The sequence below is a fragment of the Lathyrus oleraceus genome, chromosome 1, assembly GCF_024323335.1.
Source record: "Lathyrus oleraceus cultivar Zhongwan6 chromosome 1, CAAS_Psat_ZW6_1.0, whole genome shotgun sequence".
Lineage (NCBI taxonomy): Eukaryota > Viridiplantae > Streptophyta > Magnoliopsida > Fabales > Fabaceae > Lathyrus > Lathyrus oleraceus.
The window spans coordinates 159170068-159190653 of record NC_066579.1 but is presented as its reverse complement, the minus strand read 5'-3'; the positions used below and the strand labels follow the sequence as shown (position 1 = coordinate 159190653).

At 36.4% G+C, this 20586-nt stretch overlaps 3 protein-coding genes across 4 annotated transcripts; all 3 read left to right on the top strand.

Annotated features, from left to right (window-relative positions):
• Positions 1–808: 808 nt before the first annotated feature.
• LOC127096951 (glutathione S-transferase T3-like) lies at positions 809–1684 on the top strand. Its single transcript, XM_051035477.1, has 2 exons — positions 809–1223; positions 1266–1684. The coding sequence occupies exons 1-2, from the start codon at positions 809–811 to the stop codon at positions 1682–1684; spliced, it is 834 nt and encodes a 277-aa protein (XP_050891434.1).
• A 216-nt stretch (positions 1685–1900) lies between these two features.
• Positions 1901–3202, top strand: LOC127096941 (uncharacterized). Its single transcript, XM_051035470.1, has 3 exons — positions 1901–2270; positions 2352–2462; positions 2625–3202. Exons 1-3 carry the CDS (start codon positions 1901–1903, stop codon positions 3200–3202), a joined length of 1059 nt encoding a protein of 352 aa, XP_050891427.1.
• Positions 3203–14469: 11267 nt separating this feature from the next.
• Positions 14470–20091, top strand: LOC127124036 (ribulose-1,5 bisphosphate carboxylase/oxygenase large subunit N-methyltransferase, chloroplastic). 2 transcript variants are annotated; one of them, XM_051054129.1, is made up of 12 exons: positions 14470–15051; positions 15313–15388; positions 15771–15976; positions 16111–16197; positions 16289–16381; positions 16840–16994; positions 17098–17182; positions 17267–17353; positions 17441–17560; positions 17882–17983; positions 18056–18226; positions 19675–20091. In XM_051054129.1, exons 1-11 carry the CDS (start codon positions 14731–14733, stop codon positions 18221–18223), a joined length of 1500 nt encoding a protein of 499 aa, XP_050910086.1. In that variant the 5' UTR covers positions 14470–14730; the 3' UTR covers positions 18224–18226; positions 19675–20091. The 2 variants fall into 2 exon arrangements, with proteins under 2 accessions (XP_050910086.1, XP_050910087.1); XM_051054130.1 differs by lacking the exon at positions 19675–20091 and adding an exon at positions 18853–19660.
• Positions 20092–20586: the final 495 nt, after the last annotated feature.

Genomic DNA, 20586 nt, shown 5'->3' with positions numbered 1-20586 from the left:
CTTTAGGAAGGATAGAGGTTTCCTTGAGAATGAAAGAAAGGACTATTAAGATAGTAGCTTTAGACTTTGTAAATAATATCAGTATCATGTATGTTGAATAGTGTACTGAGATATCACTTGATGTGTTGATACGAGAGAAACAATTTCATGTAGCAAGTCGCATCCAAGTGACTAGGCGTAGCATGTAGTGTTACACGAAAGTGGATACTACTAATGACATGTGCGCTTACTATTCTTTTTCAAATATGTGTACCAGTAAGGTGTTAGAGTATCTCCAGCTGTAGTTTTTCAACCCAGTTCTCCAGAGTGGAACAACAATGAGGGCAGTTCTTTCAGGGATGAATGGTTGGAGTTCGCCAACATGGCAATGTTATTGCTTTAGCATGCAACGGTAACCTTTCTTTTTTTCTTTCTATTTTTTAATTTAGAAACTAGCCGTTCAACGACTATTTATTTTTTTTAACTTATTTTTTTTAACTTATTTTTTATTATAAATATAATTTTGGTTTCCAAAAATTTACCAACACAAATTTCTCTCACTTTTATTTTCTCTTTAATTTGAAATTTCTCTCTTACAATTTCATCATTTTATTCCTATACTTTTAATTTTTTTTTCAACAATTTTTTCTCATTAGCATTTTTTTTACAAAATATTTAACTCAAAATTTCATCTTTTTACTTCAAATTACAATTGTTTAGGCCAAATGGATCCTAATCACTTTCATTATCAACAAGCTTTTTTCAATTACATGCAAAATTATCAAAATCTTAATCCTCAAAATTCTCAAATTACAATTGTTTAGGCCAAATGGAATTCTCTACTCAAGTTCCACCATTTTCTACTCAAGTCTCACCATTTTCTACTCAAGTTGGTACTGAAAAAGAAGAAAGGGTTGTCGTTAAAAAAAGATCTCGAGAGCAATTTACAAGGGAAGAGGATATACTACTTATCCAATCATGGCTCAATGTTTCAAAGGATCCAATTGTGGGAGTTGATCAAAAGGCTAAGAGTTTTTGGTTAAGAATTGCTGCTAGTTATAACCAATATCATGGGCAATTGCGGGAAAAGTTAGGGGGACAGTTAAAATGTCGATGGCATAGAATAAATGGCATGGTTCAAAAATTTGTTGGGTGTTACAAAATTGCTCTTAAAGGAAAGAAAAGTGGGACATCCGAGACCGATGTCATGTCAGATGCACATGCTATTTTTGCTCAGGATCAAGGTACAACATTCAATCTTGAGTATGCATGGTGATTGTTAAAAGATGAAGCTAAATGGCGCATCGTCGAAGAATCAATTGGAAGTTATGCAAAAATAACAAAGACTTATGCTAGTGGGGCATCATTGGAGAACCCAAATACAACTTCAAGTTATGAGTTTAACTCATCATCACCAATGGAGCGTCCAATGGGACAAAAAGCAGCAAAAAAGAAGGGTAAGGCATCAAAAATTCCAAATGCAACGCAAGATGCAAAGAATAAAAGAGCAATAACAATGGACAGACTTGCGCAAGCTAAGGAGGACGAGCTAGAATTAAGGGTAGTGCAAATGATGATGAAAGACACTTCTACTATGAACGATAGTCAACGAGATATTCATGAAAAATATTGTAATAAGATGAAGAAAAAAATATGGAACGTAGTTAGTATCACTTATGTAAAATGGTCATTAGTACCACTTTAATTTATCAACACCTATGTAAAATGGTCATTAGTACCACTTTAATTTAAACTAGTCATTATTCAAACTACCACTTTAATTTAAACTAGTCGTTATTCAAACTACCACTTTAATTTAAACTAGCCGTTATTCAAACCATTATATATACTACCACTTATGTCACTGTTCTCTCATTCTCATCTTATTCTTCTCATTTTTCTCTCATTCTTTACTCACTAAATGGATTCAGACAATTCAGATAATTACGATCAAGAATTTTGGGAGTTGGTTGAAGAAGAATTTATGGACGATAGTGATGAAGAACAACAACTTCAGAATGAACGTCGATCTGGAAGTTCCTCTAGGCCAAAGAGAAGAACAACGGTAGATCGAGGTCGTGAAGAAGGGCACAATCGATTATTCAATGACTACTTCTCGGAAAACCCAGTATACACAGATGTTCAATTCCGAAGAAGGTTCAGAATGCATAGGCATGTATTTCTTCAAATTGTAGATTCCCTTGGAAATCATGATGAATATTTCCAAATGAGGGTCGATGCAACTGGTAAAATGGGTCTTTCACCATTGCAGAAATGTACATCTTCTATTCGTATGCTGGCGTATGGGTCTCCTACTGACCTTGTAGACGAATATGTTTGAATCGGTGGAAGCACTTCAATTGAGTGCTTAGAAAGATTTGTTAAGGGTGTCAATGTTGTATTTGGCGCTGAGTATTTGAGAAAGCCTAACAACACTGATGTTGAACATCTTTTACAAATGGGAGAGTCACGTGGCTTTCCAGGTATGTTGGGTTCCATCGATTGTATGCATTGGGTATGGAAAAATTGTCCAGTTGCATGGAAAGGACAATTTTGTCGAGGTGATCATGGTAAACCCACAATCATGCTTGAAGCAGTGACATCACAAGACTTATGGATTTGACATGTTTTTTTTGGTATTGCAGGTTCAAACAATGACATTAATGTGCTAAACCAATCCAACGTGTTTAATGATATTTTGGAAGGACGTGCTCCCAATGTGCAATATACAATCAATGGGACACCATATAATATGGGGTATTATTTAGCAGATGGTATATATCCCGAGTGGGCTACATTTGTCAAGACTATTTCAATGCCACAGGGAGAAAAGAAAAAATTATTTGCTCAACATCAAGAATCGGCTAGAAAAGATGTGGAGCGAGCATTTGGAGTGCTTCAATCTCGATTTGCAATTATACGTGGCCCAGCGCGTGCCTGGCACATGGACACTCTCAAGCATACCATATATGCCTACATCATATTGCACAACATGATTGTGGAAGACGAACGACATACATATGGAGGTAATTTTGATTACTCTTATGATAATGTGGATATTAATAACTCAACAACTGAAACATTTAGTGATCCTCATCCGAATCTTGCAACAAGACTACAAAGAAGAGCAAGTATTCAAGAAAAACAAGTTCATCGTAAACTTCAAGGAGATCTGGTCGAATATATTTGGGAACGTTTTGGACATGAAGATGATGAAATTTAAGTTTGGTTAATTATGTGATGTTATTTATTTTTATTGTTTTTAATTATATATCATGTATTTGAGATTAATTTTAATTATCATTTTAAATTATAAGTTTAATTTTTTTTTATATCAAATTTAATTTAAAACACTAAAATTATTATTTTAATTAATATAAAATTTAATATGAATAAAATATTAATATGTAAAATAAAGTTGTGAGATCCAATCTGAGTTCTTCAGAGTTGCACCATTGGAATGAAAAAGTAGTTGAGTTGCTTCAAGCTGACGTGGCTTAATAGATCCCACAAAGAACTCAAAAATGGGTTCACGGTTGGAGATGCTCTTAGATTTATTTAACACACTATGCCATTAACTCTAGAGTTTATTCAACACACTCACATGTCATTACCTCAAGCACATAGGTCTTAGAAATCTTTAAAGTGAAACATCTCTTGTTTTATATAGTAAATTTTATATTCCCACACTCGATATTCAGATTGAGAATTTGTATCTATTTATTTTTAAAAAACTCTCAAATTTGGTGAAAAGATCCAGCTTGTAAGAACCAAGGAAGAGGAGGTAAGTCTACAATGTTTATGTTACATAATATTAATTATTTAAAAATTAGGGTTCATGATAAGTCATTAGTGAGACCTTATATTACATCATATTAAGGTAAGTATATGACACGGTATAATTATTTTAATATATGCATTAATATTTACTTCAAATACGTTATAAGTAAATGACATATTTTTATCCGCATAATCATAAAAGTCTTCTCCTTAATTTATTATTGTGTTTGTCTTATGCATGATACATGTTTATCATCGGGAAGCCTCAATGATTGGGGTATAACTAAACTCACTTATTGTTTATTATAATATGGCGAGCTAACAGATAAGCGGACTCGGCCGCCATACTTATTTAGGGAACAAGAAAATCATAATGATTGCTACTTGTGAGGTGCTTTAGAGAAGTGTGTTCCAAAAAGAAAGACGACGCTCACAAAGAGGCGAAATGTATTGAATTGTTGGATGAGTACCAAAATACGACTCGAGGAAACAAATCCTTAAAGTAAGGATTCATTTGGAGAAATCGCCGACAAGACCAGAAAGCAGGACATACACAAATTTATGTTTTAGTTAATCATTTTGATTGTTGGATAAGACAAGTTAATGTCTCTTTCGTGTGTAATTTATTTAAGAACTCTTTAAGTCTGCTTGAATAATGGGGCGACACTCTCTACCCTATAGTTTTCGACGAGGCGCACCTCTTTGTTTTGCTTTAGTTTTTACAGGGTCTCATGCTAAAAAGAATTGGTGGAACCTTGATGCATCTATTGGACTTCCACATGAAGATCTTTGTCTCCACTTAAGGCAATATAAATATGATGAACTTCCACGGGAAGATCCTTGCTACCCATTAATGCAATGTGATATATGTTAGGCTTCCAAAGGAATATCCCTGTTGCCTCGTAAGACAATATAAATATGTTGAACTTCTACGAGAAGGTCCTTGCTACCTCTTAAGGCAATACGAATGCGATGGACTTTCATAGGAAGATCTTTTCCGATTTTCCAGGTAACACAATTATGCCGCCTTTCTAGGTAATACAAATGTTGGACTTCCACCAGAAGATCCTTCCGCCCTACGAGGTGAATACATTGTTAAACCGTCATAGGAGAATCATTGACGACTTATTAGGTTACTCATCCAATTCCAAATAATATGAATAACACGAGTGACACAAAGAATTCACCCAAGCAATACTTTGAGGAATTACTCCCAAAGGGGGATCCAACCTACAAGTCTCCTCTAAGGGACGCGACTAAAGTCTAGCCTAAGAGACTTATGTTAAGTCTTGTGTGAGGGCTTGATAGAAGTCTCACTTGAGAGGTTCAACCCCTCGTTTGAGGAACTTATAGTCTCATCAAATAGGCTTAACATATAACTTCACATAAAAGACCTAAAGTCCCATCAAATAGGCTCACCTAAACGCCTCACATGTGGGACTTAGAGTCTCATCAGACATGTTCAACATATAACCTCTCTTGAATGACCTAGTGTCCCATCAAACAGGCTCATCTAAACGTATCGCCTGAGGGACTAAGTGTCCCATCTAAGAGACTTAATTAAATTCCTCGCCTGAGGGACTTAGAGTTTCCTTGGGCAGGATAAAGACTTATAAATCTTTCCCAAGAGGTGTGACTAAATTCTTACCTAAGAGGCTTATTATTAAGTCTTGTTTGAGGGCTTAATAGAAGTCCTTCCCAAAAGGGTCAATACCTCGTCTGAGGTACGTATTATCTTCTCAGTCGAGTTGCACATAACTTCTCTTGAGAGACTAAGATCCCAGGTCATCTGACACCTCACATAAGGGACTTATAATCTCATTTGTGGGGCTACATGTAACTTTGCCTAAGGGACTTAGACTCCATAAACTAACTAAACTCTCGCCCTAAAAGACTTAGTGTTTCCCGGGGCAGGATCTGACTCAGAAATCACGCCTAAGAGGCGCGACCGATATCTCACCTAAGAGACTCGACTATAGAGTCTTACTTGATAGCTTAATGGAAGTCTCTCTCACGAGAGGTCCAAAGCCTCACCTGAAGAACTTAGACTCTCATCAAACAGGCTCAACATATAATCCCACCTGAAAGACTGAGAGTTTGAACAAACATGCTTATCTTAACACTTATCTTAAGATATTTGGAGTCTCATCGGCCAGACTTTATATAAAGTCTCGCATGAGGGACTCAATTATAAAGTTTTGCATGAGGGACTCGACTATAAAGTCTTATCTGAGGGACTCGACAACGAAGTCTCGCATGAGGGACGTGATTCTTTACACTCTAAAGAGCATAATGCTCGCCAATTTCTTACATAACCATACACTTGTTATCAAGCATCAATGATCATCGACAAATCCTCTCACCTCATGTGAGCATGTCTCATAAACTATATCAAAACACCACCGTACAAGGCTTCTCGCAACAGTGTGCAAGTACTAACCATCATATCGTGTTCTAAACCTACTAAGGTCATTGAGTATATCTTCCCTTGCAAGGGGAACATGTACACATGTACTTTTTGACAAATACACAATAATATAATAATAACAATAGCAATTACACAATAGTTTATATATTGATTTCAATCTAAACAACAACATATATATCTAAAGTGTAAGAAAATTAAAATAGAGTGAGAGAATAAGATAATACTTTTGAAAGGTTTTCAGATTGTTGATGTATTTTCAAATGAGCACCAAATGCCTTTACATAGTAGATCAACCATAAAGATTTAAAAAAAACAATAGAAAAATATCAAAACCGGTTCATAACCGATCATGGAAAGAATACAATCGATTATGCAAAGGAATTTTAGAAAAAAATTGCTCAAATTAGTACCATAATCAAATCATGCATACTCAATAATAGACTACTTAACAAAACACACCTCATAATCAATTATACAAAAAATCATAATCAATTATAAGGCGAAAGACACTTCATAATCGATTATATATAAACCATAATCTAATATGCTAAGTTATACAGTGTTTTGGCTTCTCCAAATAATTTTTCTTAAGAGTTTTTGAAAGGGTGGAGTTGGAAAACAATTTTTGTGAGTGTGTGTACATATTTTAGCATTAAAAAAGCTACACATTATTTTACAATATAATCCTAATAAAATAAAATCACTTAAGTTTTGGATCACAAACACACTTTAAAATTCATGTTCATTCCTTTGATGATAAATAGATATCTGAATGCCCAAACTAAGGAAAAGTCACGTGAGTATGAAAACAATCGAACATGAGTAAACTAAATCTTGCTCAAAGCATAGTGACCAAGTCCCTACACTTTGTCAAAACATAGTAGGACTGAAAAATTGTTCATTAAGACCATGTTTTGTGTTATTAGTGTCACTAATTGAAGAAGGTGAAGATTATGGAACTGCAATTTGGGAAATTTATACACATAAGAATTAATTAAACAAAACACACATATAAACAAATGTTCAGTAAGTCGAACACGGAGCACCACATATTCCAAAGTAGAGAGAACACTCACACATTACCCGTATAAATAATTGAATGAAACAACATTTTATGTAGGTCACCAATATATGATCACACGCATACTTTATTTTATAAATAACACGACTTAGAAGTTATTTAACACATCAAATCAATCAACATATTTTACACATTTTATATCTTATATTTTATTTTTAAGGTATTTCTTAGTTTAATAGTTCAAAATCATCACACACCATAGTTAACATTATTTAAAGTAGTTAAAAAAACTCTTAATTGAAAGACAAAGTTTATTCCTCATCAAAAGTTGCTCTAAAGACAAGAAAATCATTGATAAAAACTATAAACTTCTAATTAATTAATTTTTATAATTTAACAATAAAACTTATTTAACTCAGTCATATATTATTGATGTGAGACTCCTACTTATATTTGAAACTCTAGTAATGAATAAAGGGTATGGAAGATGAGGTATATTCATTTATGATGGATTTTTTTTTAAAATAACCAGTTTTTTTTTTAAATCGAAAATAACAAATAATTCAAAAAAAATACCAAAAAAACCAAGTTTACAAGAGGATGCGCCAGATGAATTGGCGCACCCCCTAAGCATTAAGAGGAGACGCCAATAGCATTGGCGCATGCATTGGGCTCCTCCTGAGGATACGCCAATGCTATTGGTGCATGCATTGGTCCTCATGAGGAGGCGCCAATACTCCTGGCGCCTAGGTGCAATGGGCAATGTGGGCGCCAATTCCTCTGGCGCCTGGATGTTCTGTCACGTGGACGCAAATCCCTCTGGCGCCTGCGTGTCATGTACATTTGATGTTCAGTCTCCATAAATACCACGTCTTGGATCCAATATTTTTCACTCAAAATCATCTCCTAATACCATAATTTCTCTAGTTCAACCACCATCACTTTCAAGTTTTTCTGTTTTAACAATGTCTGCATACATTCAAAAATGAAATACTGATGTAATATTTGCCGCCGTTGCGGCTCCGGTACAAATTCGACTTTGGAACACAGATATGTTTGAACGTCTTAATTGGACGTTGTACAGTTGGTTAGAGGGAGAAATTTGAGAGGGTGAAAGGATTAGAAGAATACAATGGCTTATGTCCACGTTCAACCAAAATGGAGAAGTGCGCGAATGGGTGAATATTAAGACCGACCAAGACACTCGTAGGATGATGCATTACATATTCAAAATTGTTTTGATGGTTGTAATCACATAGTTCTTGTATTGTATTTGTTATAATTATTTGTGTTACTGTTTATGTAATGGTACTTTCGTCACAAACGTCTAATATGAAATAAATTTAGTTTTTCATATATTGCAATAGAGGTACATGTGAATTTATCTGGTTGTGCTCGTTCCAACACTAGGACAGTTATTACGATTGTGACCTGACTGGCGGCATGAACTACATAGTCTAACCATTTTATTCGCCGTATCCATTTCGGTTCGAATTCGGGTGCTGTTTGGGTGACCATTTTTCTTCCTTCGCATAACTTCGTTGTGCCAGATGTCGTCCTCTTGATATTCTGGCCAATAATTCTCTTTTGCCACTATGGAAAAACTAATTTTATAAACATTTGAAAGGCTGACGACTTTGTAAACTTTAGATGGCAAGTATGATGGATCTCTTCGAACCTTTGAGCATGTCGCAATTACATGGGAGCAGGGGGTACAAAAGGCTTGAAACTTTCCGCAGTCGCACCAACCTCTATCTAGTTCGACTCTGTATTGTCCCATCGGCATGCCCTTATTGTGATCCATGGACTCGGCAACACTATACCAACCTTTAGTATGGTCAAAGACCGTAACCACATATGTGTTTGCTTTGGTAGCTTCATGTCTGATGAATTTCATTGAAGCATCATTGAACAAATGTCTAGACTGCAACACTAAACTCCATTTTGAGCGTCTGGTTTCAAACAACGCCCCTAGTATGAAATATGTTGCCTGCACCAAAGCGGTTATAGGTAGGTTACAAATGCCTTTGAAGACAGAGTTTATAGGTTCCACAAGATTTGTTGTCATGTGGGCCCAACATTGACCATTGTCGTATGCCCTAGTCCACTTCTCCAATGGAATACTATCGATCCATCGTACTGCATCTTTGTTTGACAATCTTATTTCCTCGCGATTGTGTTTTAAAGAAGGTTCTGATAATGTGTAACCTGCATTGACAACCTTCTTCCGCAACGTCTTATCTTTGATTTCCCGCATGAAATTCTGAGCAATATGTCTAATACATAACACATGCGTCGAAGGAGGATTTTTCCATCCGTTATCAATCTTATTATATGCACTGATGATTGAAGGGTGTCTGTCGGAGATCAAACATAAGTTAGGCTGAGGTGCAACGTGTAATCGGAGATTTCTTAGGAAAAAACTCCATCCCTCAGCAGTCTCCCCTTCAACTAGGGAAGAGGCGATTGGAAAAATGTTGTTGTTCCCATCTTGTGCCACTGCCATCAATAACGTTCCTTTGTATTTTACGTACAACCATGTACCATCAATTTGTATAATTGGTTTACAGAAAGAAAAACCTATGATGCATGGTTAATACGCCCAGAAGAGACGGTGAAATATTCCATTTCCAACAACACACATATCGTCTAGTGTATACGCGGGCAATGTTTCCAACTTGACAATAGTCCCGGGAGCATATTGTTTTAGAGCCAACAAGTATTTTTGAAGTTGTTTGTAAGACTCCTCCCAATTGCCAAACACTTTTTCAACAACCTTTGTCCTAACTATCCATTCCTTCCTATATGATGGAATGTACTCGTACTCTGCCCTAATATGCGAGATTATTGTACTCACCTTTAGCGACGGATTGTCGCCAATGATAAATAATATTTCATCATATATTAGTTGAGAGCTTAATTTAAGATGATCTTGCATTGGGTTTGTTAGCACGCATGTATGATCTGGACCCATTAATCCAATCTCCCAAGACTCGTTCCTCTTCCGGTACGAAGCTGACAACCTAAAAAGACAGTGCTCATTCAGACAATAAACTTTATACCTCGATGCGTCAGTTCTGTCAACTCTAAAATCAACTGATAGTTGCATGTGGAATTTCTTAATGGCTTTTACACATTCCTCTTTTGTGAGAAATGTGTCTCCTTGTTTCAAAGATCCTTGTATTTGCATGTAAGGATTGTACCATACATTTGATGAAGGTTCATCTGAACCCAAATTCAACCTTGTCATGTGTTGGGGTGGACAGTATACATGACTTGCTGGTATTAGCTCCTCCTCCTCATCAGTGTTCACCATTGAATCAACCATGATCTCGACTTCTTCTTCTTCGTCATCTGGAACATTCACCTCAGCTTGTTCGTCATCAGTCTCACAAAACACTTGTGACTGATCAATGAAATGAGACACCTGTTGTTGATATGGTAATATATACAACTCTATATCGTTTTAACCGGATTGTTCATGACTGACAAACATATGCTGAACATCGTCATCATCTCAAATCTTCTTTTGATAAAATTTTACCTAGTTTTCTACAAACCAACCCGGATTTTTATAGATGATTTGACCCACATTAATGCACTACAATTTCTTTTCTATTCTTTGTTTCAGATGTGAAAAATTTGATCGTCGGTTTATTGTAAACCGAGTTACCTCTGTGTTACGAAAATAAAAACCAAACAACTGATGATCAAATATTTCACCTTCGACATGTGCATTAATCATGTAATGTTGTGTGGAAGACATTTTGTTTAAATATTAAAAATATAAGTTTCTTTATTGGAATTGAATGCATTGCCAAGTTGTTCATCTGCACAGCATAAATAGCGTTGCACATTAAACACATTGATCACTTGGTTTGTCTGTATAGACTTGACCATGCATACAGTGAAAAGAATCCACATGCAATGACAAGAATGACAAGAACACACATGCGCCAAGGGAATTCAGGAATCTCTGAAGCAAGAAATCTCTGAGCCCTAATATTCCTAACAGACGCTCATTCCCTAGGCGCCATAAAGCAACTTAGGCGCCAAGAGGAATGGCGCCCCTTCACTTCAAATGCACTAAGGCGCCACTGGGAAGGGCGCCCCTTCCCATTCCCTACACTAAGGCACTAAGAGGAGGGCACCTCTTCCTTGCATGTGAAGAATCACATGCAGGCACCAAGAGGAAGATTGTCTCTTCCTTTGCATGTGATTTTTCACATGCATGCACCTAGGACAAAGACAAAGGCTATGTGTAGTCTGCATTTTGTCATTCCATTGTCTACTTTTGCCGTTGCATGCAACCAATCACATTCTTCTTAGGTTACAAACATACTAACTCATTCATCTATAAATATCCTTTCATATCAACAATATAAAATCATCTCCATCACTACTGATCTATAATCTTTCTTTGCCACACTATTTCTCTACCACACTCAAGGTCTACAACATCAAATCATGTCTTTGTTGACTATGGGCGATAAACACAGGGAACACTCGAGAATATCTCGACATTTGTATGTTATCTCTCTCTTTTGAGTTAATTTGTTTTTTAGTCGTATACCTTTGTTATCTATGTGTTTCTTACTTCTTATACAATTGTCTTTGTTGATTATGTATTTCTTCTTCTTATTGCATTTCTTACTTTTTTGTTATTAGGATCCGAAGCGTCTTAGATGCCGCGTACATGAATATGTACCCCACGATCCAATAATAGAACCATATATTAGAGGATGTGGATTTAGAAATCTACTCGACATTGTTTCGTACTCGGTGGACTACAAGTTCATTCTTGCTTTGTTGGAGAGGTGGAGACCTGAGACCCACACATTTCACCTTCCGATTGGGGAGTGTACCATTACACTTGAGGACGTGTACATGTTGTTGTCTCCGTATAGATGGAAATGCCGTGAATGATAGAGTTAACCAAGACAACTCTATCTGCAATGAATTATTGGGTGCCCATTTGTTAGACGACGAAACTGAGGGAGAGACATCCGGTCAAGCAAGGGGGCAAGGTATAAATTTAAAATACCTTAAACAATATTATGGCAGTATATATTGTCCGAAGATTCAACCGAGTATGAGAAAATAATAAAAGCTCGGTGTTATATTATGATTTTATTTGGTAATTTTTTGTTTCCATAAAGTACAGATAATTCTATAAATATAATGTATTTACCTTTATTACGCAACATTAATAAGGTAAACACATATAGTTGGGGGTTTATCTGTGTTGGCCAATCTATATAGTGCAATGTGTAGAACTGCAAAAAAGAATACCTGTACTTTTTTTCATGTGCGTATTTGCTTCAAGTTTGGGGTTGGTCAAGAGTGTCGTCGCTCGCCCGGATAAACGAGCGCCCATTCGTGTTCCTGTTTGCAACCAAGCAAGTCTAACACCTTACCATTTAGTTAATTATATTTTATATTATAATTAACAGTAAATAATATTTTTCACTTTTTTTTATCCAAGGTGGTCAGTAAGGGGGATGAACTACAATATGTGTCTGAAACACGCTATTGTAGTCTATCACAATCTATTGGACCGCTTTGGACATGACGATGTAATACTCATACACAACTATATTTTAATATAAAAATACTTATCAAATTATTTTCCATCTAATCGTTTCTTATTGTTTTACAGTTTATCTTGAGGCCATATCTGGGTCTTGATCATGATGTGAACCATGACGATGCTGCATTTTGGACAACGAAGACACCGATTATCCGATTCACTATGGTGGAAATGTACCAGAGTGACTGGGTCAAACTGCAGTTCGACATGCTACAACAGATTCCAGAATCTCCCACGTGTTTGGGGAATTGACATCAAAAAAGGGTTGATGCACAATGGGATTATTCTGACTGGAGAGACTTTGCAAAATAGACGTGTCGTCAATGGAGGAATCGACGACAAGACATCTTAAACGAACCAGTCATCCATGGTGCAAGACCGACTCAACAATATATGACATGGTTTAGGTTGGTAACAACTCAACAATTTGTATCTGAGCCGCGGTATTTGATGGATCCACACCAACTTGCTTTGTCATCGTACGCCCCACAACAATTCTCCATCCAACACCAATGTGAACCCACCCAAACCCAACAACCAACCACATATACACGACAACCAAACACCCAACCTCGCAACCCGTTCATGTCATCCACCCAACAACCAACCATCCAACGTCGCAATCCATTCATACCACCCACCCAAATACAATACCAAGAATCAAATCCCGCAACCACAACCGTCTATAGCCCAGATGATTCATATGGGTCACTTCATCGTAGCCCCCCACCAATGACCACTCAAACATCCCATCAACATAACACCTAACCATTGTTTAACTATAGTACACCCCAGGAACCATTGCTTAGTTTCCAAAACGAGTTAATGGCCCAACTTGGGCAACTATACCGTCCCCAATCCATCCAACCCCAACGACCTAACTACGATGACATGGACACCAAACTCCATTACGAAAGCGCCGTTGGCTAGAGCCCCTCCGGATATTGGAAACAAATGATGACACAGCTGTCAAATACCGCTGGAACTTCTGCTGGACCTTCCCACCAGCTATCGCTCGATCAGGTCAGCACACAAAGACCTCAAACACCTCAAGAAAATCGCGGGAGACCTCAGAGACAAACTAACGCACCTGAATGTGGAACATGGGGACGTTATAATCGGGTCGATCATTAGTTTATTATCAGTCTAATGTAACCAATTATTTCATCATCAACAAATTTATTTTTTTCCATTACTATTTTTTATTTATTAAATAAACAAAATTAAAATTAAAATAAAATAAAAAATACAAGGGATGTATGCGTCAGATGAATTGACACATCCTCTTCATGAGAGTCAATGCATGCGCCAATAGTATTGACGCCTCATCATGAGGAGCCCAATGCATGCGCCAATGCTATTGGCGTCTCCTCTTAATACTTAGGGGGTGCGCCAATTCATCTGACACATCCTTTTGTAAATCTGATTATTTTGGTATTTTTTTTGAATTATTAATTTTTTTAATTTTGTTTTAAAAAACTGGTAATTTAAAAAAAAAATCTATTTATGATAGCTTAATATATATATTTGAAACTCTATTAATAAATAAAGGGTAAGGAAGACGAGGTTTAATGATAGACGGATGATATATTAGAGATTATAGTATTAAATAAATAAATGTGATCTATAGTAGAAACTATCAATACCATTTTTTTTTTTTTTTTGTAAAGAAAGTACTGTTACTTCCAACAATAGATTTTTGTTTCCCTCCAATCCAACCCCCAAACAGAACATTTTTCTCTCTCTCACTCTTCTTATCCTTTTACTACACACACAACACACGCCCCCAAATAAAACCAAATTATCTTTCTCTTCTCTTCTCTACTAAAATCAACATCACTTCCACTCTTCCCCTTTCTTCTTGAATTCTTCAATTCCTCACAAACCCAATTCAATCAAATAATTTCCCAATTTCCACAAAACCCTAACCCTATGGAACTTTCTCGTCTCTCACTTTCCGACAACTACTTCTTCTTATCCTCGCCAATTCATCGTTCTTCTTGGACTCGCCCGCTTCCCGCGTTGCCCGCATTCTTCACCACCCGCCGCCGCCGGAGAGGTTTATGCTCCGCCTCCAACTCCGACACTCTAGTCGCCGCTGCCGCCAAGAAGCACGGAGAGGATGACACTGACTTGAAGACGTGGATGCATAAGAATGGGCTTCCGCCTTGTAAGGTTGTTCTCAAGGATAAACCTTCGCTTGATGATAGTCTTAAGCCTATACACTATGTTGCTGCTAGCGAAGATCTTCAGGTTTGGTTCATTCACGTTGTTTTCATTTTTCAGTTTAGTTTTCTTTTTTGTTTATTGATGTGTTCATTATTTGATAATGGCTTAAGAAATGAAAATGATTGAATGATATTAACCGCCGCAATGGAAATAAACTACGAGTTGATCGGATATGCTTTCAATTTGAAGTGTTTTGCTGCATGTTTTTCTGATAGAAAATGGTTTACATTGACCGGGTATATACTCTAAATCCTTGTTTAATGAGTTTGATTGTATGCTTTGCAGAAGGGGGATGTTGCATTCTCGATTCCCAGTTCGTTGGTTGTCACTCTCGAGCGTGTATTGGGAAACGAGACTATCGGTAATTATGAAGTTCTTATGATTCTGTCTGTTATGTCTTGTGTAGTGGTTCATTCAATTATTACCTAAGGTGGTATAGTATAGTACATTCCTGTGGTTAATCATGTTTAGTGTCAGAAGTGTATTAGAAATTGTATTGAAGATGTTTGGTAATTGGGGTGACAATATGCATATGCGTGGAAATGAATGTGGCAAGCAACTGGCCTAGGATACATTTGTAAGGCAATGCAAAGGGTGATTTTTGTTCAATTCCTACTTAGAGAGTTGATTAGTATGTCATCTTGTTGTTTAGTTATGATAAAAATTGAGAATTGATGGATGATAGGTTTATTGAAGCATTTTAAAATTTGAAATAAAATATCCTGTTTTTGCCCTTATTGCAGCTGAGCTATTGACCACAAACAAGTTTTCGGAATTGGCATGCTTGGCCTTATATCTGATGTATGAGAAAAAACAGGGGAAGAAATCTTTCTGGTATCCATACATTAGGGAGCTTGATCGGCAACGAGGCAGGGGACAGCTGGCAGTGGAATCACCTCTTCTATGGTCAGAATCTGAGCTGGCATACCTTGAAGGAAGCCCATTAAAGGTTTTCTGCCTCTCTCCCTCCTAATTAATGCTGAACACTAAATCCATAATACTACTATATTTAAAATATTAGGTTGTTTAATGCTTAATATTTTTCAAATAAATTCAGACTAACTTCTGGTGGCTGTGATTTAGGATGAAATTGTTAAAAGGATTGAAGGAATAAGAAAAGAGTATAATGAACTAGACTTAGTCTGGTTTATGTCTGGTTCTTTGTTTCAGGTAATTAAACATGTGCTTGAACTTTTCCAGTATAATACTTGTTTAATATTTACATAAGTCATTTAGTGCTTACTTTGTATGTATAATGCAGCAATACCCATATGACATTCCCACCGAGGCTTTTCCATTTGAAATTTTCAAACAAGCTTTTGCAGCAGTTCAGTCATGTGTTGTGCATTTACAGGTAAGATTTACTCATCGGTTACATATCTATATAAGACTGTGCTCAAGAAAAATCCAGAGTATATAATGGCTAACCAATTGATGAAATCAATGTCAGCTCTACTTTTTGCATGTCGCATTTGGCAATTACCTCAATCTGAAATGGCATAATCATTTATGATACAATTAAACATCAGGTCGATGAGCTCTAGACCTAATTTATTCTTTCTAGTTTCCAAATATATTAACTGATTGCTGGATTAAGTGGTGATAATCTAGTTTAAATAGAAAATTTTACCATTGGATTTTCCTTACGTTTGCATTATACACTAATTTCCTTATAATCTTTGGATAGTTGTAACCATTATATTCCCTGATCAAAATGCATATTATGCATTTATGTAACTTTCCTTCTCTTTCAACAACTTGCCCTCTCTTTCAGCAATGTGCGGGTTTTGATTGTCTGTTTTTTGAAATCAGAATGTTAGTTTAGCTCGGAGATTTGCTCTGGTTCCCCTGGGACCTCCTTTGTTAGCCTACTGTAGCAATTGCAGGGCGATGTTATCTGCGGTTGATGGTGCTGTCGAGCTTGTGGTTGATCGCCCATATAAAGCCGGGGACCCAATTGTTGTGTGGTATAATGCTTGCTTTGTTTGATGGCGTATAATTTTTTAAAAAGGATGTAGTTATTTTTGTATTAGTAACTTCATTATAAGATTTGTAGTTGATCATCTTTAGGTGTGGCCCACAGCCTAACACAAAGTTACTTACAAACTATGGTTTTGTTGATGATGACAATTCCAATGATCGTCTCATAGTTGAGGTATAATTTGGACATTCTCTTTGTTTGCATCCAGTGTTTTGCTGTTTCAATCCAACTTTAACCTTGCTGATACACCTGTCTCAGGCGGCTTTGAGTACCGAAGATCCACAATATCAAGAAAAAAGAATGGTTGCTCAAAGAAATGGAAAATTATCAATTCAAACTTTTAATGTATTGATTACTAAACCCTTAATTTAATTGAAGGTTGCCTTGCTTGGAGATTCTTCTCATTAATTTCTTAGCTTAACTTTGGTGCAGGTGTATACTGGGAAGGAAAGGGAATCTGTCTTAGATATGATTCCGTATCTGCGTTTAGGCTATGTTTCAGATCCTTCTGAGATGCAATCTGTCATCTCCTCTGAAGGTCCAGTTTGTCCTGTAAGTTTGTTTCTTGTGCTTTCTTTATCCAAATTCAAGGAATTTTAAGAATGCCACAGACCAAAATCTAGTTTTGTCACGGATATTCGTAAAATCAACACATTAGTAAAATCAAGTCCTGTTGATGTCCTGCAGACTTGCCTATTTCATATTTTGCTTTCTTGACTTGAGGCTCTGATCTGATCATGAAGTATTGTAATAAATGAAGTCTTGTTTTAGTTCCTTACTCTTTTTCTAAAAATAGTTAAAAATGACTCTAATCTAAGAAAATCGAGAGTACATCTTGTGATGTGAAAAGTTGATTCTAATTATTCATTCTAGATGAGCCCATGTATGGAGCGGGCCGTGCTGGACCAGCTTGCTGATTATTTCAATTCCCGGTTGGCTGCCTACCCTACAACCTTGGCTGAAGATGAATCTATGGTACTATTTGTTTGAATTTGAAATTGACTAATATTCATCAACTTTTCACTGATAATTTATACATTGCTTTAGCTGGCAGATGGTAGTTTGAATCCAAAGAGGCGAGTTGCTACTCAACTTGTAAGGCTAGAAAAGAAAATGCTTCATGCATGTTTGCAGGCAATCACGGATTTCATAAACCAGCTACCAGACCATAGTGTATCGCCATGCCCTGCTCCTTATGCACCTTCATTAAAATAAAAGGTCCAACTCTCTCCCTCCCTCTCTCCTTCCCTACTATTGAACATCTTTATAATTTTTTTATTGAACTTTGCAGTAATTCCTGAATTATTTTGGTATCTGATTGTGTGTTGGACTTGTATGGAGCATAAAGTTCCTGTTCCTGTTTTTCAAATTCATCGAGAAACTGTAATATAATAGAGAAAATGAAAATGTTATGACAAATAAATCAATATATGCAGACAAATATACAAGTAGAAAAGGAAAAAAAGAAAATCTAATGTGTGTATGGGGTTCTTTCCTCAATCGGGCTCTGACCCAGACCCACCAACTTTCTTGAACTCAAATCCACCAACTTGCTCCAACCAGTGTCCAGGATTAGATCCAGACCCACATGTATTGTCCGAGACACTTGAATGACCTGCCTTGAGATTCCAAATGTCGTAAAGCAGTCGTAATAATGGTTGTATAGCACTGAGATGGTCCTACCTGAACCTAACGGATGTGTGGCAGTACTCATATATATCATGTTGATCCCTCGACACCTCAAAACACAAGTGTTTAGTAATGCTTGCTTTCTTCCTTGGTTCACTTGCCCTTTTCGCTCTCTCAAGACATCCTATCTTATTGCCGTTTTGTTTAACTCACAGGAAGACAATTTTGAATTGGAGGAAAACTGTTTTCTTTCAAATACCCTAGAGCAAAGGATAAAAATGAGTTACAGCAGCCTATCACGAGTGGTGAGAATTAAAGTGCACATTGGCAGGTCTAGTTCGGAGCAAGTTAGTGGGGATGGAGCTCCGGATTGAAGCCCCGATGATGGAGAGACAGTATCCCCTATGCACGTCAAACGGATGATAAAATTTATGCTAAAAATTGGAATTTCTTTTTCTTTCTTTTTGTATATTTATCTATATTTTATTTAAAATAATACCATTTAATTTTCTCCTTGACTAGCGATTTCTTGATGAATGTGAAAAACATGGTTGAGTATTGCCACTGAATCCTAAGCACATAGTCAATACCTTCTCGGGGCATAGGAAATGTGTACCCTCCTGCTCATGTTGTATGACTTGGAGTTTTGTGACCAAAAAACATGCATAGGAATTGTGTACCCTCCTGCTCATGTTGTATGACTTGGAGTTTTGTGACCAAAAAACATCTAGTCCCAATTCTCTTTTGCTAGCTAAAATAGGGGTTTGTGTGTAGAACAATATCCATCGGCGGTGGTAGCAAAAACATGTCCACCATTCACTTTGTACTACTAATGAAACAAAAGTATTTTAAAGAGACCTCAAGTCACATATAGACTATTTAGAGTCAGAGCTCCTAAAATACTTGTGTCAAAACCTGCTGTTGGACCTTATTAATCAATAATCGGAATTGTCCTTTAGTGTTTTCATTATTGTAATTTTCTAATTGTTAAAAAGCTGTATAAATTGAAATAATTCAATTCAATTTTGTTTTCTCAGAATAACACCATGATTGCTGTACTTAGAACAATGATGCTATGCCTTTCCAAGTCCAGATTAAAAGGGATAGGTTCAAGTATTTTTGCAGGCCGCATCAAGTTGGGGAGCATCATTGAAGCACTCAACTCCCTAGAAAATGTCGAACTGTGGTTGTGCAAATGATTCTAAATTTGAGTGTTGAAATGAAAGTAATCTTTGTAAATGGAAATATGTATCACAAATTGTAATTCATTTGTGTATATATTTGTATGCAGTTCTCGGGATTATATTTGATCTATTTTTTTTACTTTTGTACTTTGAGCCTACTCTGTGTGGTCACTTTAAATTGTTACAAAATGTCAAATGTTATAAAAGGTTTAGTTTGCCGAATGTGGTATGACACAAGGTATCTAAATAATAGGCATGAATTCTTGTTAATCCTTGTGGTGTTGATTGTTCTGGCTTAGTTGTGTTAAAATAATAGTAAGAGAAAAGAACTAGGGACAATACAGACACTTTTTATGTTCCAAATTTAACATCTTATAACAACAGTGTTGATTTATTTTTCTGTTGGGAAAATTAAGTAGTTTCCTACACATGAATGCCATTTTTTTTTCATTTAAGCGATGGGAAGATGCTCACATATCATGCCCATTTTTTAAAGATCTGATTGCGAGTTGATTTTTTGTTTTGTTTTGGAGGGTTACTTCTAATTTTGTGAAATTCCACGAGAAACCACTGCCGCCTCTTCATTGCAATTAGGCAAACAAGATCTCTTTTATGTTTGAATTATTGATAAAACTTGTGAAACAATGGCACCATTGAAAGTTACTCGATCAATCGCTCAATGTAACAATACCGATGCGGTAGCTATAATAATCAATGCTGCCAATCTCACGAGGGAGACTCCACTTCCTCCTACAATCAAGGATG

Bases quoted from the DNA above. Each gene is read 5' to 3' on its own strand.
- LOC127096951 (XM_051035477.1), top strand. From the start codon at position 809: ATGGAATTCTCTACTCAAGTTCCACCATTTTCTACTCAAGTCTCACCA. The intron at 1,224-1,265 runs GTACAACATTCA...GATTGTTAAAAG, and splicing joins TATTTTTGCTCAGGATCAAG to ATGAAGCTAAATGGCGCATC.
- LOC127124036 (XM_051054129.1), top strand. From the start codon at position 14,731: ATGGAACTTTCTCGTCTCTCACTTTCCGACAACTACTTCTTCTTATCC. The intron at 16,995-17,097 runs GTATAATGCTTG...GATCATCTTTAG, and splicing joins GGGGACCCAATTGTTGTGTG to GTGTGGCCCACAGCCTAACA. The intron at 17,183-17,266 runs GTATAATTTGGA...CACCTGTCTCAG, and splicing joins ATGATCGTCTCATAGTTGAG to GCGGCTTTGAGTACCGAAGA.
- LOC127096941 (XM_051035470.1), top strand. From the start codon at position 1,901: ATGGATTCAGACAATTCAGATAATTACGATCAAGAATTTTGGGAGTTG. The intron at 2,271-2,351 runs GTATGCTGGCGT...TTGAGTGCTTAG, and splicing joins GAAATGTACATCTTCTATTC to AAAGATTTGTTAAGGGTGTC. The intron at 2,463-2,624 runs GTATGTTGGGTT...TTGGTATTGCAG, and splicing joins AGAGTCACGTGGCTTTCCAG to GTTCAAACAATGACATTAAT.